Below are 16,030 nucleotides of genomic sequence, written 5' to 3' on the forward strand. Positions count from 1 at the left end.
GCCCTGGGACAATGTGCTGTTTGACTTCTCACAAAGCAGAAAAGGTCCCATCTTCCACAGAAATTCTACCAAAAACCTGCATAGCTTGTGTTCAACCCACCTTTGAGCTCCTGAACTAGTAATGGGAAGTTGGATAATGAGACAGCTCAGTCACAGAATGCTGCAGTAGATTCATGTGAAATACAAACCTCTGTGTGCATCTTTAGTCTGCATTTTCAAAACGTTTGTGTCATGAAATTACAGATTAATTAAATTAAGGATTCAGTAGCACATAGATACGTAACAAATGTTCAAGACTTTAATGAATTTTCCATTGTTTCTTGAGGTTTGCTTGTAGCTGACTGGAATGTTATGCACTTGAGATTTCTAGGCAGCAAGGTGCCTAGAATCATCAGAATATTTAATGTATCAGTGCAGCAGCAGTTGTTGGATTTTCAAAGTAAGAGATATCTTTTGGTTCTTTGGAGTCCTTGCTTACTTTAGCCATAACTGAGTATCCTGGACTCCAGCTGATAATGAGAAGGAAATTGTCTTCATGTTTGTGTTGGTCAGATTTAATACAGCACAATATTTAATACTGAGTCTCCAGTGCTGGAAGCCCCCTAAATGTTTCAGTGGAGTGTGGGCCATTTGGCCAAGGGTTGAATTTTTATCTAAGATTTAAAATCTTGCCTTAAACAAGGGGCTGGGTAATAAAGGCACAGTTATGACCTGAAAAATTAAGGTGTGGCAATATGAAGTTGAAATGGCTTCTGGAGCAGGAACAAAGCACAGTGTCCTTGAGCAGAATGCTGCCTGTTCAACTGTTCTGTCCATGATCCAGGGAAACTCAGAACTGCCCAGAAAGGATCTCTGCTATACATTTTTCAAGTGGGGGGCTTGTTACTATTGGTGGCATAAGAAAGGCTTCCTCATTTTGGTACTTGCAAATTAGCAGTGAGTGAGCTGGTGCAGAAGAAACTGGTGACATCTGTGCATTCCCTTCAGTGGGTGAATAATTCATAATTCCATATGCCACACATTTGAGCAGGCATCAGAGCACCTTATGGGGTATTTCCCAGTACAGATAAGAAATTGCTAAATTGAAGCTAACAGAATTAATATTCTTTTGCTGCAAGAAGGAAAAACCTGTAATTTTCCTGCTTTCGTATCAATTTACACAATGATAAAGATTAGGCTTACTCCTTGGTCACAGACTGAGGGTCTCATCACATCAGCTCCAGAACTAATTAAAGACCTCTGAATTAGTTATCTCTCATATGTTTACTTTTCAATTATAGTTTCATTTATCAATGTCAAATGAGTTGGTTGTAGACATTACATTGATAAGTCAAGTAGCAAAATAAGTCAGGAAAATTGAAGGAACAGTAAGACATTTTACTGGGTTTTTTTGAAGAAAACAAGAACAATTATTGTAAAGTAATAGAGTTTATATTATGATTTTTATTTCCAAAGCTTGTATTGATATGATAGCTCAAGGCACATGAAATAAACGGAAAAGCAAACACAGATAAGCTGACAAATTTAGCAATAGCTGACGATATTGATTATTATGATTTTTACACCGAACACTGAAGTGTCCTGAGCACTGCAGTCACTTGACATGCAAAGCCTTTGCTCTGAGCTCTGTACTTTCAGGTTGTGCTGCTCTAAATATGCCCCAGGAAAGCTGCAGACTCCAAAGCTGCATCACACCTCAGTGACACATTCTGACCTGGTGTTGCACATGTTGTCAAACAAATCAACTGTACAGTTAGGAAATGGGACAGGCATAATGAAAAAACATGGTGTACACTAATTCAAAAGCTTCTACACGTCAGCTCTAAAGTGACCCATCAAAACTGGGTATTTTCCAAGCACCCCTTAATTCAGGATGTGTATTTCAATTCCTGCATGTCTCTGCAACAAGAGAAGGCAGGAAATTCCTGATGCCATAGTCAGACGAGCAAGCTTTCAGTTGGTAGATCAGTTCCAGCCAGACCTACCATATTTTGCCACAAAATAACATAAATATCAAGAGCAGAAAATCTGTATCAGCAGTGGAAAGATTTTAGCTTCCAATATCCAGTATTTTCCTACTTTGTAAATAACTGGTTCTCACTGAAGCTAATTCCTCCTTTTTGATACATCATTTTGTAGATAAACATGCCAGGAGCACTTAACCAGCCAAAGACATTTTTTTGGCTGTTGTTTTAAAAGAATACATATAAAGTAATGTGAAATAATCTTTGGTAGTGTTTAAAACCCAAGCATGTAATACCTGCAAATCACATTTCAGATATACATCTCTTTGCTGCAGGGTTTTTTTACTGCAATATCTTTTTCTTCTAGTAAAATTCTGGTTAGTAAAAAATCCTATGAAAATCTTCCATGCTCTGTGCAAGGGGAGGTGTGAGGGTGGTCCTTAGAATTGTGTGGTATCCCCATAGATCTGAAATTCTTTGACTATATTTTCCATGGATCATCTTCTCACACAAATACAGGAATAGTCTTTAGTTTGTATGAAATAAGAAGCACTTGTATTTTCCAGCATGGAATGGCATGGTTGCCTGGTTCAACTGTGTTTAGGGCCTGGAAAACAAAAAGCAGACATTTTATTGTTCAGCATTACCCAAATGTAAGTCACATGATCTTTTTTATCTTTCTCTTTGTCTTTCCTATCACCTCTTTATTTCTCTTTCTAGTTCCTATTTGGCTTTCTCCTGGTGCACAGTACCTGCTCAATTTTCTGGGCTTTTCTTACTCTTTCAGAGTTTGTAAAACTCTTTATATTTGTGTGTCACCAAAAAATAAGGTAGAGATTGCTCCCCAGTGTCCACATGTTATCCACTACTTCTGGAACCTGTTCAGTCCCTAGTGAATGACTCTGTTCCCCAGAGTAATCCCAAAATGATATTTTAACAATATGTGCACACTGTCTGGGCAGTTCTTCTGAAGCACATGAGAGCATGCAGACACCATACCACACTGGCAGCTCTTGCTGAGTCTGTCTAAGGCACTGTAAACCAGGAAAATAGGTTGTTTTTGTCAAAATAGAAACCTTAGAAATTTCCCAAGTGATTCCTGTGACCCTGCTCAGAGGAAGGTGCTTGAAGAAAAAGCCTGATGAGCAATTTACTTACGAGTACCTGCCTGACATCTTCCTTACAACTGCAATTATTATTCCTGCAAGAATTCCAACTGCAACAATGACTCCAATAATTATTCCAAGCAGTGCAATTGTTCCCAGACCACCTGAAAGAAGAAATTGGGAATGTTAGTATGTATCTCATGGAGACAATTGATAAGAGGCTACTGATAGACCTGGTGCTGTTCTGCTGCATCCCACTTCTTGGGGAAATTTCTTAGTGTCTTGTGAATTCTAAAGTAGGTTTGGATGTTCAGCAGCCTGGTATTGTATTTGCATTCCCCCAGATGAAGGCAGGAATGATGAAACTGACTCCGTCATCCTGGGCGAAGGGATTTTTCCAGAAAATGTGAATGCCACAGCCTGGAACCATGCCTTTGGGCTGGAGGGCTCCATGTGGATGTGGATATGGAGACAGTGAGCAGGTGAACCAGGGAAAGCAGCTCAGGGAGCAGGCTGGGCCTCCCCTGGAACTTTTACTTAATGGCATGGGCACAGGAAGGGCTGCTGGAAGGGGAATTGCCTGGCTGTTATGTTTCTCCCTTGTCTTTATAAACAAATCTTCTGTTTAATACCTTCATCAGTTTTCTCTGATTCCCCACTCCGTTCACCTGTAAAGCCAGAAAGACAAGAGTTACTCCCTCTGCTTTGCACAGAGTGTTGCCTTCCAATTTGAAAGGTTATGTCCAAGGAAAGCTTCTATTGACTTTGTCACAATGCTTTGAGCTTGTTCCTTTGATAGAAAGTGAGCAAATGAAGTTTGAGAGAGTGTTTGAGATTTGCAGGTATTGTTTAGCAGATGGCAGTATAACTTTGATGTGTAAAAATAGAAATGAAAGGGATTTTTACCATCAACACTTTCTGTGTTAACTTCATAAGCAGTAGCATTTTCAATTTCTCCATCCACGATTAAGGTGCTTTCTGTGGTCTTCAGGTCTCCAAACTGCAAGAGATTTGTTACATTGTGTAGTCTTGTGGGCAATAACAAGAATTCAGAGGGAAAGAGGGAAAAAAACCCCTCAGTACATTCAGTCTACATGTATAAAGTAACATTGACATTTCTTGGTCTGTCAGGTGTGGATGTTTCTTTAGCTGTCACCTCTCATGTTTGACATGCGTACAGTGACCAAACAAACCAAGATAAGCTGATTTGTCTTCCCAGCTAGAAAATTTCTGCATCAGACCTCTTGGTAGGACTGCAAAAGGTGTAGAAGGCTGCAGAATTTTGCAGACCTGCCTTTTTAGAGTGGGTTTTTGTAAAGCAGTTTTTGAGTTTAGTTTCACTGAAATTGTTTGAGAGGTACTGAGTTGGAAGAGGTGGGAAGTGGCAGTGAATAAGAAGGTAGCATAAAGGATCTTTTATTTAGTATTATATACTCACAATTGTTGGTAATTCTTCAAATTCTGTGTCATTTCTGTCTCTGAAATCGACTGTTGCACTTTCTTCTCCTTCTAGAACTGAGCTTGCTGCACAGAATTTTAGAAAATTAGTCAGGATTTTACTTGGTAGTCACATGTTCTGGCTCCTCTGACACATAAACTTTGCTAAACATGACCTCTGTGTGATGTTCTGCCCACATGGAATGGGAAATTATTTGAAATAAGCTTGAATTCTGTGATACTCTTGTCCAAAGCAGTAGGACAAAAAGCTGAAGTACCCATCACTTAACTCTGGTACAACCTTGAAACATACTCGTTGCTAACATTCTGTCCAAGAAATTATTTCCTTTTTTTGTTAAGAAAAGTTTCTCCAAAGTGGATGGAACATACTCGTTGCTAACATTCTGTCCAAGAAATTATTTCCTTTTTTATTACGAAAAGTTTCTCCAAAGTGGATGTAATGATTGCAGATTTTAAGCTAAGCATTAGCTTAGGTATTGGGATAGATTTCTTCAAGCATCTTCCATTTTCTAAAATAGTAAAAAGCTTTCTCCCATCCTTCAGCTCAGCCCCAGCTGCAATCTTTTTTTTTAGGTCTGCCATCAATGCTTATTGGTGCAGCCATAGTTTGAAAATATTCCTACACAAATCAGTCCTGAGGATTTCCTAAAGTTGCAAACCTTAGTTGCCATAATTTGAATTTTTAGACAACAATGTAAGGCTTGTTTGTTTGTTTTTATTCTAGACCCCTTGTTCATCTGTGCTCTTTGATAAAATGGATATTTAGATTTTGGCCCACACCATGCTGTTAATTTATAAAAACAGCCAGAATTCATCAGTAGGGAAATGAGCTGGAATAAGGTAGAACAGGAAAGATAGGGCTGTGTAGAGATAACTGGCAGTACCAAGAACGTGCTGAAAACCACATTTTATCATTTAATTCAATTTCGTGCTGATTCACAAGCCTGTGACAGGCAGAGTGTGATGTTAATGTGGTGTGAGAGCTCCTGGGAGTTTGTAATTCCTGCTGATTACAAAGCCAGGTGAGGCTGCTTGTCCTGCTGCTGCCTGGGGCATAAAGGTCCTGCTAATTCCAGATACCAGTGCTAAAATTTAAGCAAAGAGCTAAAAGTAGGTGTCCTGAGTGAGTACTTGAGGCAAAAAAAGCACTGAAAACTTCTTTCCTGGACTTAAATTTTACATCTAAAGTCTATTTATCAAAGCAACCAGATCAGAAGAAGGACAGCTCTTGATAGTTCTTTTAAAAAATGAAAATTACTGTACCATTTGAATATCTTGGGTATGAGAGATATTCCCAACCTCTTTGTTTTATTAAATTGTAACACTTTCTACTAATGATACTTTTTATTTAGTGATCTGAAAACATTCTCATCTCCTCTGCGTATGAACTTGGACAATTTCTGAATTGTTAGATTGATTCCAAATACTTTTTATGGAAAACTTTACTACTCCTGAATGCACTCTACTTGTTTTATAAATGATATGGAGGCAAGTAAACAGCTTTTCTTCTGTGAGTGAAATTAGAAAGGATGGGCATTTTGCTTGATAGCAACCAAAAAGAAATAAAAAGTGTAGAATCTATTTGGATCAGCTGTGTAGATGTCACTCAGAAATGGTTTTTCTTTAATTGTGAGTTCTGTTTAAGTTTTGTTCATTTTTACCTGCCCCTTTTAATATAAATATGTTATTTCAAATTAAAAAGTCAATATTTAATTTTAAAATTGGTTAAAAAAAAGTATTGGCAGCTTAGGTAAAATTTTTCAAGCAGAAGATGAATGATTTGCCATTGAGAAAAATAACCTCTGGTTTTGCTTGAAACTCTCATTTGAATTCTACTGGAAACTTGCAAATATTTTTCCTTGGCTTCCAAAATTGTTTTCTGAAGCAAACTAGAAAATTTTTATCCATCTCAACCAATATAAGACTGAGAGCTTTGTCCCATTGCTAAGAGACCAAACACTGAACTAAACTTAGATTTCTAATTCCATGTTACTGAACTAAATAGAATTTTATGTTTCTGTATCCTTAGAAGGCTGAATACAGGTACAGTTTCTATTTGGGAGCAAAATCGATGTGCAGGTAGTACTGTAGGCAGTAGTAGATGAAGAAACTACATTCATGGTATGCCAACATTAGGCCAAATATAGTGGTTAATTAAGCTAGTCAGTCTCCCAGAAATCACCTTATAATCCATGGAAAGGCTAGAACAGGGTAAGTCAGAGTTCCAAATTAGATGCTAAAAATAATTGTTTGGTCATTTTTGATTGAAATACCCCAGGGATTCTTGAAGTAGCAAAAGGGGGCTGACTTTTTATTGTACATTTAGACACTCTCTAAATATCAGTGCAATTTAAGGTATAGCACTATTTTATAATCCTTCTTTTTTGCTTGTGAAAAAATATCTTTAAAATACAATACTGTGATGTACAATCATGCCTATGTAAATGTTAAGTGTGAACAAAGAAATAAGCAATAGAACTCAGCAGCACAGTATGGATCAGTTTACCTTGTAATCCCAGTCAGAACAGAAGAAACATCCTTTACTCACTAGTTAAAAATAAGCAAAGATGGAGAAAAACAATTACTAGAGGAAAACCCCCAGTACAAGGTGAAATAAATTTTGTATGCTAACAACAAGCATCTTATTGGGAGAAGCTGCTTATACTCCTGGCATGGCAACAGCTTTCAGGCCTGAAAATTGCCTGATAGTGAAGGCAGGAAAGGAAAGCATGTCACACAGCAAAGGTGTAGAAAATCAGTGAATGTCACAAGGAAACATAAAAAAAATTTTCCTTGGGTGATGCTTGTTGCAGATTCTTGGCCACGAGTGGCATGTAGAAAACCTATTTCAGTGCCTTTGCCCTCTCAGTACTGACTGACAAAAGGAGGTGGCCCAGATTAATCTTGCCTAATTTTAGGTTCTTAATAAAGGCACCTAAATAAAGTGTCTGCTTGCCCTTATCTTCTTTTATAGTCTGTAGGGAAAAATAAATACCTCTAGAAGATAATTCAGGGTCATCTTTGGTAGTGCTGCCCTTCCTCAATTGCAAAGGGAAACTGTAATATAGCTTCCCTGTGAGCTGCCCAAGGCTCAGACTGACCTGAGCTGGTTTCTGTCACCCTGAAGATCTTGTCCCAGCCCTGTTTGAGCTGAGGTTCTGTATCTGATGCAGAATAATCCCTGGACTCTATTTCCAGGTTCATTTTAGACTGACAGTGGAGGTGGCTGGCTGGTGATTAGACACTACCAAACTATTACCCAGAGAAAGAATGGGAGGCAATTTTTATGTTTCCTGCATTTGTAGGAAGCAACACTGGCTACTAGACAGCTCTTTGTCAGAAAAAGTCATAATGAAGTTAAATAATGCAAAGAAATTGGGACACACTACTGGACTTTAAGGTTCTTTCACTGTACCCAGTACAAGGCTCAGCACCACTGCCATCAAAGGGGATGGAAATGGCATTGAAGGGGTGTGTGCTTGTGTCATTTCTTGGTTTCATCTGATGTGGGCCAAATGTAGCAAGAGTCAGGGCTGAGTGGTGCTTCTGCATGTGTTCTTAATATTATCTTAGAGGAGGGTGTAAATAAAAACATTGCCTCACAGTGCTGGGGCTGTCTCCAAGGAGGCTCCTCTGCTTGCAGCTATATGTTGCTGCAGATGTGAATTAATCATTGCATCCCTTTCTGCCAAAGTTCCAGCTGGGAGCCTTTCAGTTCAAAGTCCCAGCTGCTCTCAGGCTGCAGCTTCTCACACCAGGACAAAATTTGATGTCTTTAAAAGTTTAATACTTCTTTGAACTCCTCCCATGCTTAAGCATCCCATGACCCACTTAGGGGAAGCTGAGCTCACTACTTCCATGCACAGAGTGACAGTTTACTAGAGAAACCTCTTAGAGCTGCTTTCAAAGCACAGGGGTTGTGCTGGAAAGGAGGGGGAGCTGTAAAACTGTTGTCCATTAGCATTTCTTTCAGGTATCTCCAAAACCAACAAAGATACTTCTGAAGATGAAAAGTGTTCTAGGTTCTTGCTTCTTTCCTTGCATAAACCCAAATAAACCCAAACACTAGTGGGTAAAGGCAGTTGTAAGCCTGTATTTTAGCTTAGTCCTTGAAATAGTAAGCCCTCAAAATAGAATGTTTCCATTTCTGATAAGAGATCAGGAGATAAAAATGGCAAACCTTAAAGGATTCCCTCCGGCAAGAATTGCAATAATCCTTTGCTCATTGCCCTCTGCTTCTACATGAAAAAAAACCCCAAAAACCCAAAAAAACCCAGCTTCAGTTACTTATAACAGCTAAAAATATTATCTAGCAGAGAGTTTAGCAGGATGGGTCCCTTAGGACATATCACTTTTCTGTTGGAGATGTAACAGAGCAAACATCTGGAGCTGAGTGATGCTTTTCAGTGTCTGCTTCCGGAACTGTCACAGACCCAGCGGTGTTGTTTGAAGGACTCTGTATGGATGTGTGTGTTGGCCATCCTGTTTTGACTGCATTTTATTCAGCATTTATGTCCTGATACAAGAATTCCTTTTCTGCAGAAGTATTCTTCATTTAGAGACCTTAATGTGATTGCTAGCAAACTGAGTCTTAGTCAGTATCTCATTACTGGAATTGGTGCTGTTGTAGTTCATTGAGAACTTGTACTCATGGTGGTGGAGGTTTAACAAAAATGCTTGATTTGCAAGGGATCTGCCTTTTAAATACAGCAGCTCAGTAATTTTCAAAAGCAGTTTTTTCTGTGATTTGGCTTTATCCTCAATTTAAGTGTATTCCAGAGTCATGCCCAAAGCCTACAACATTAGATTAATTTTGTCTGAGAATAATTTTCCGTTATTTTTATACTTTTGGATATTTTTTTTTTTTTTTAAGTATACAGGTGTCTCTTTTGTTGTGAAATAATTCAACATGCCAAATCCAAGCCACAAATTTTTTGGTACTTTGAAAATGCAAGGGTTTGAAGAATGTAATATAGTGGATTCTGGGTTTTGAGCTTTGCAACTTGAATCTTTGGAAAGTTACAATTTTCAAACTTCAGAAAAGTAGGAAAGTTTGTTAATGAGAACTGAAATTCTCATTTGTGCCTGGGGCTCCTGCAAAGTCATATCTGCATTATCCAGAGAGCTCTGTGTCCTTGGCCTGTTTGGGGCCACAGCATTGGCATTTTCTTTCTCTGTTAATTCTTTCTGGAAGCTGGAGTAATCTGTCATGTCAATAAAAATCCCCTGGCGTGTATTTAAGTGTCTAGACTGTTGTTCAGGAGAAAGTATGTACTGTGTAAATCCTGAAGTGCTTTCTGCAGTTTCCTTAGACAAAGACTGGCAGCTTTGCTATATACAACAAAGGAAGCTGGATGACAGAACACCAGAAACTCTGGAAAGTATCTGCCAGTTGGGAAAATGGTCATGAAGCACAAGGAAGGATTTAGCTCAGCCTTATTTAGAGTATGACTGACTTTGGTCAGGTATTCCATGTAGCATGTGATGACAATACTTTGCTGAACTGTCAGAAACATTTCCTTTGGTCACCACACCCTGCCACAGATGGGTTTTATTGCTGGGGCTGGCTTAGCCAAAGGAGCTGTCCTGGTTTAAAAACCTGCTTTAAAACCAGAGTTTAAATCAACAGTGCCAAAGTGGCAAAGAACCACCTGGCTGCTCCTCAAGTAATTCACACATGTTCTGAATGTTACAATATTCCACTGACAGAAAAGCAAACCAAAATGTGCTTTAACTGGGCAGATACAGAAAAGCAATTGCTCTTCAAGTGCTTGGTGTGTGTAATGACCCCCAACCAGAGTCACAAAACAAAGCCAGGAGAGGAAAAGCTGCAAACTTCCTAAGCTTTGTCTTATGCATGGTGAAATCAGCCACAGAGCTGTGGGCACGAGGAAGGAAATGACGAACTGCATTACAGGATATTCCTTTAAAGTATTCCTTGCAGAGCTGGAGATGAGTATTCCAAATTTATGCTTTTAATAATGTTGCTGTGTCAACATCTGCTTTCTTCTCTACTAAGTACACTAACCTCAGACTTGTTATCCCCTGAATATGGGATAAAATTACTTTTTTATTGAGATTTGCTGCCCCGTGACCCTGTTTCCCTGTTTGCAGTTTTATAAGAGTCTAATTGTTTCCTCTGAGCAGTGAGGGATGGAACAACCAGGTTGGACTTGTGACCAAGGTGTAAATGTCTTGCATCTTGCTGTAAAGTGTCAGAGTCACAGAACTTTCAGTCTTTTGCTGCATGGCTGACTAGGCAGAAGAGTTGCAGCCAAGAGAAAGAAAAAATACAAAACTTGGTGTAAGGGATCAGCAAACTGGGCAGGTACTGCACAAAGCAGACATCTGCTTATAAATACTGGCATATGTAAATGCAAATGAAAGGAATTAAGAAATGACCTCTAATACAGTAATAAACTAATCTTTTCCCTAAATTACTTCCTTCCCTGGACTCTGAGGCTACAGCCATGTGCCCTTTCACAGCTGCCTTGTTGTAGATTACTAACCCTTTGTATCTGCAAGCAGAATGTTTTGCAGGTTCCTCAACTCATTTGTTTGAAATACTCATGCCAGACACTGAACTGGAAACTCTTGGGTGTTAATTCTGTTCACACAGTGAATTTTGACTACCTACTTTACATTGCCATGCAGCAGACAAGTTCCCTTCAATGTGTTTAGTCTGACTTTTATACTCTTTTATACACTAACAATAGACTAATGTTTGGATGGGTTTCATAGTCATAAAAACATTTTAACACAGGTTTGGAGTTAAGTGTGTCCCCTTTACAGATTTAGTAGTGTCTCAAGCTCTCCTAACTCATGCTTGTCTGGAAATGGTGCTGGTGTAACAGCTGAATTGTGCCCTCACTAAGCATTATTCTGATGCAGTCTGTGCTGGATGTTGTAGTGTTTGTAATCAACAAGTACAAGGATGGAAAACACATGAGGAAGTCATAGAGCAATATAAGAATGTGCTCAGCATCAGCTTCTATGTCCTCTGAGAGTTTTTGGCCAAGCTTCTGAGATGGAGAGCTGGAAATAAATGGTGCATTTGTCTCTTATTTTTCCTCATTTGTTTCTCTTTAGCACATCCCAGCATACCTATACTCCCAATCCCACATCTTTTTCTGAAACTCTGTAACGAATTGTGCACTGCAGAGCTCTGAGCTTTGCTGTGGGATCAATCCCCATGGAGGGGATGGTCTGTGCACACACAGATCAGAGGGGCCCTTTCAGAGGATCTGGGAGGCAGGATCTGGCAGCATTTGGGTTCATCCTGTAGTCCCTGACCACATCCAGACAAAAAGCAAACAAACCAACAAAATAAACGTGCCACTGAGCCAGCCCCTGTGCCTGAGCTGGGCCACCAGCCACAGTGGGCATTTCTGTGGTCCTTGTGTGGCTCACCTCAAGTGACACAAGGAGAAACACCACACGGTCCTGCTGGAGCCTTGCAGCCTGAAAACCTTCCTGCACTGCCTCATCGTCCACCCAAATGCTCTCCAGGCTCTTTGCTGCCTTGGGTTTTTTTCCTTTTTTTTTTTTTTTTTTTTTCAGATGATTTACAAGTCCTTGATCTGAGGTAAATGCACAGATTCAGTAGAAACTGCTGAACTGCAGGAGCTGAGAATCTGGCCTCTCTGTTTCCAGTTTTAGTGTGCAGCCTGAGTTAATGAAAGGTCCACTTGTAAGCCCTTAAATATGACTCTTTTCTTTGTTTGTGAAGTTACAGATTCAAAAACTAACTGTCAGAATACAGATGTGCAAACCTCCCTGCTTGCCCAGCTGATGAGAAATTGGATTTTATTTGTTCTCTGCTGTCTTCCACAAAGATACTGCAAATTTCAGACTTGCAGAACTACTAACTGAGATTCAGCAAGATGATTTTCTCCTTTCTGTGATAACAATTTTGGGTATTGGGCATGTGGAGTTAGATTCATATGGTGAAGAGGCATATATGGGACATGTATAAGAGTACTCCTCATTCTTCATGCAGGATGAAAGGTTGTGCAGCACTTATTTAGTAGAAAACTGGGTCCATTTTGAGCCAAATGAGACTATTCAGTTTACTTTTACATTTTGTTTACCACCAGCAGTTACAGAGTTTCATTTTCAAAAGGCTTTAGAGTTGTCTGATTTTATTGTTTAGTTTTGCCACTGCAATAGTGACAGTTTGGGTAAATCAGGACTGGTTTGAAACAATCTTTTCCTGTGGTTTTCTCAATTCTCTTTGTTATGATTTTGAAAAACAGAAAACTTTTTAGTCTTTCACAGCTGACTGTAAACTTCAATTTCCTTTCTGATGGTATAAACTCTTTTAATCTGAATTATCCTGCCCATGTTCTTACTTTCAGTCCAAACCAAACGTAACATGACCTAGTATAAACCTGCCTTGCATAAGGAAATAAAATCTGATATTTGCCCCTAGGTAAGATCAGGCACATGGACAGTTGGTGCAGCCCAGGTGACATGTGGTATCTTGTTGAACAATCATGTTAAATTTTGTTCATGTTGTGTGACAGCCAACAGAGTCATCTCCTTGCCTGCAATGATACAGCACCATGGGAAAGGTTTGGAGCCAGGAAATGTGTTGTCTCTGCAAAGCACTGGTTTGGATGTTTGTTGAGGCCAACTTCCATCTCAGCCCCTTTGGTCTGATTCTGTGTGTGAAGGTTTGCCTGAGTTTTGGCATGCTAAAATGTATCTGCCAATATGATCATGATAGTGATGATTAATATTAATATTAGTAATAATAATAATCCTTTTGGAAATTGGAAGTATGCTTCCTGCTGGAAACAAAGCTGCTTTTCTCAATTTGGTCTCAGTCCATAACCTGGAGCGCCCAACATAAGAAAAGCATAGCTGCAGGTTTATTTATGGACTTTTCTGGGTTAAGAGGTATCAGATGGAGACCTTTTTCCTCTAAAACCCTCAGGCCTGTGTTCCCCAGAGTTTCATGGATCTGGATAAAGCCACTCCACCAAGCACTGCACAAGTCAAGCCTTCTCCATCTCCCTGTCAGCCAGCAGACACTGCTGAAGGTGGCATTGGCATTTCATGTCTGTTCTAACTTGTAATTGCTGATGATTATCAGTAAACAGCAGTGATAGACACTAAATGCTCAAGACTTATTTTATCTGGAGTCTGCTTTCCTGATGTATCCTTTGGAAGTTGTCCTAAATGACTGGCTCCATGTGAAGAAAAAGTCACAAACCCTAAACAGACACAAAAACCTTACATACTATAAATCACATTCTTGATCCAGCTCTGGAGTTCAATGCAAACTGTACAGGTAATAAAGCAGAGGTAATATTTTTATATTCTTAAAGCAGGAAATATTCTTATATTTTTTATGACTAATAGAGTTTCAGCCTGAGCATTTCTGGACTCCTCTCAGAGCTGGGAGAAAATATACTTAAAAACTTTTCAAAAGCTTGGAGATGAAGGGCCTTTTAACCTGTAATTCTGATATCTTAGATTGTTTAAAGTAATTCTATAAAGTAGTGGTGGTTTTGCCTCATTTCTAATGGCTATAAACTTTAGCACACTTCATATAGATGCTTTTTAAGAACAAGGTGGCTGGGTGAGCCTAGAAAACAACTTTTGTGACTTGCCTAATATCTGTTAATTTTAGTTTTTCTGTAAAATTTTGAAGCATAACTCCAAACTTCAGCCTCACATTCTGACATACAGAAGACCATTAGAAGTTTCAAGCCAACATCCACACGCAGTGTATGCCAGCATAGCTCCATTCTTTCCAGCAGGATGACACTGACAGCTATCAGGCCAAAATCAGGTGATTTTTGCAGTTTGGGTCCCCAGATCTAAGCCTGATGAGTAGATCTATGCTTTTGAAGAGCAGTGGGCTGAGTTTAAGTTGCTGTGTTGAGAGCACTGTTGTGAAACTGCTGCTCTGCAGCTTGGAACGCGCTCCGTGGCCATGGCAGCTGCAAGCCACGCTGCCTCTTGGCCACTGCACTCTCATGAGTCAAATGCTACTCAGAAAGACTGAGTTTCAAAATGACATTCCTGGAATCAAGCGCTGGTCAGGGTAATTCTGATTTACTGTTAACAAATCAGACTCCAATCCTTTAGCCGTAGAAAGACTTGAATGTCTATTTTACCTAAAAGTGTATATTGTATCTTTCTTATAAAACTCAAAATACATAACTTGCAAAATTAATCTTTTTGGTACATAACTTTCTTTGGCAATAATTCCCCCTGGTTTATTTTCCCTCATTGTGTATATATTGCTTGTGGCTAAGTTAGAATCAGCAAAGCCCTGCGCGAGGCTCAAACTCTAAGAGTCTGAAATGCCTCTGAGCAGATATGTTAAACTCCTGAATGAACAGATTGACAAGTTACTTTCATAGAGTTATACCCCAAATTTAGTTAAACCGGATCATTGCCTGCAGAGCCTGCAGTGTGTGTTCCAGTGAGACTGGAGCCTTTTCCAAGGGCTGTGCAGGGAATACCTCCCCTGCCTGCCCCTGCCCCTCTCCCTCCCGTGCAGACACACTGAAAATTCTTTCCTAATGGAGTCAAACGCAGCCCATCGAAAACTTTTACTGCTCCTTTCCACATCACAGCTGCAGTAGATGCCCTGTTGCAGCTTAAGAATTTCAAAGAAAGTTTTACAAACTGGTCGGAGTAACTATGTAAGCCATGAGCGAGCACAGAAACTGTAAAAATTACAGGAAATGACTGGGAATAACTGTAACCAAACCTTCCCCTTACCTTCTTGAGCAAGTGCTGCAAAAGGCAGGCTCCCGAGGACGAAGATGAAGAATGGAACTTTTATAAACATATTTGATCTCCTTAGAGAGTCGCTTTCCAATCCTCAAACCAGATGGATCCAAATTTGATTTTCTTTCTTTTAGAAGCAGTGGAGAATTGCGATGATAGAAAGAAAATCACTGCGAAAAAAATACTTTGATATTCCAAATATTCCTTTAGCTGCTGTAATGTGAAGAGGGGAGGTTTTCTCAGGAGATAACTGAACAGTTAAAGAAAACTGAGTGGAGTCAGAATTATTTTCTTTAGCCAAGGGATGGGAGCAGCCTAAGGTGGTCCTCAATGAGCAGCCAGGCCCGCCCTCCCCACGCTGTTTGGTCAGGACCAAAGTTATGATCTCAGCTCAGATTTAAAGTTACAGGACCTGTTGTGGTTTTCAGAAGACTTTTATTTAGCAAAGGGGAAAAAGGAATTTAGGCAAAGCGAGGTGTTCGTTCCCTCCCTTCTGCAAACTGTCTTTAAAAAATCCTTAAGAAACAACTCTAAGGACACTTTTCTTGTTATTTCCAGCAGTGAACTGATGTTTTTTTCATTTCAAAGTGACCCCCCCATGTTTATCTAAGCAAGTGTGGTACTGAATGTGCATTTAGGGACACTGAAATAGTTTTTAGGACAGGCTATTTAATTCTGCAGTAAATACTGTCTGAATTTTTCCCGTGTGTCTGTCTCTCAGCTTGTGTCCTCAAGTGACATCCTGGCTGTGCT

The 16,030-nt window shown here is 39.5% G+C and overlaps 1 protein-coding gene across 2 annotated transcripts; it reads right to left on the reverse strand.

Moving 5' to 3' along the window:
• Positions 1-1,432: 1,432 nt before the first annotated feature.
• Positions 1,433-15,548, reverse strand: PDPN (podoplanin). Of its 2 annotated transcripts, none has more exons than XM_041476613.1 (6): positions 15,269-15,548; positions 4,509-4,594; positions 3,977-4,070; positions 3,703-3,738; positions 3,129-3,234; positions 1,433-2,571 (listed from the first exon to the last, which is right to left on the reverse strand). In XM_041476613.1, exons 1-6 carry the CDS (start codon positions 15,336-15,338, stop codon positions 2,565-2,567), a joined length of 399 nt encoding a protein of 132 aa, XP_041332547.1. In that variant the 5' UTR covers positions 15,339-15,548; the 3' UTR covers positions 1,433-2,564. The 2 variants fall into 2 exon arrangements, with proteins under 2 accessions (XP_041332547.1, XP_041332546.1); XM_041476612.1 differs by having other exon boundaries at positions 3,123-3,234.
• Positions 15,549-16,030: the final 482 nt, after the last annotated feature.

The sequence above is a fragment of the Pyrgilauda ruficollis genome, unplaced genomic scaffold, assembly GCF_017590135.1.
Source record: "Pyrgilauda ruficollis isolate IOZ18807 unplaced genomic scaffold, ASM1759013v1 scaffold39, whole genome shotgun sequence".
Classification (NCBI taxonomy): Eukaryota; Metazoa; Chordata; class Aves; order Passeriformes; family Passeridae; genus Pyrgilauda; species Pyrgilauda ruficollis.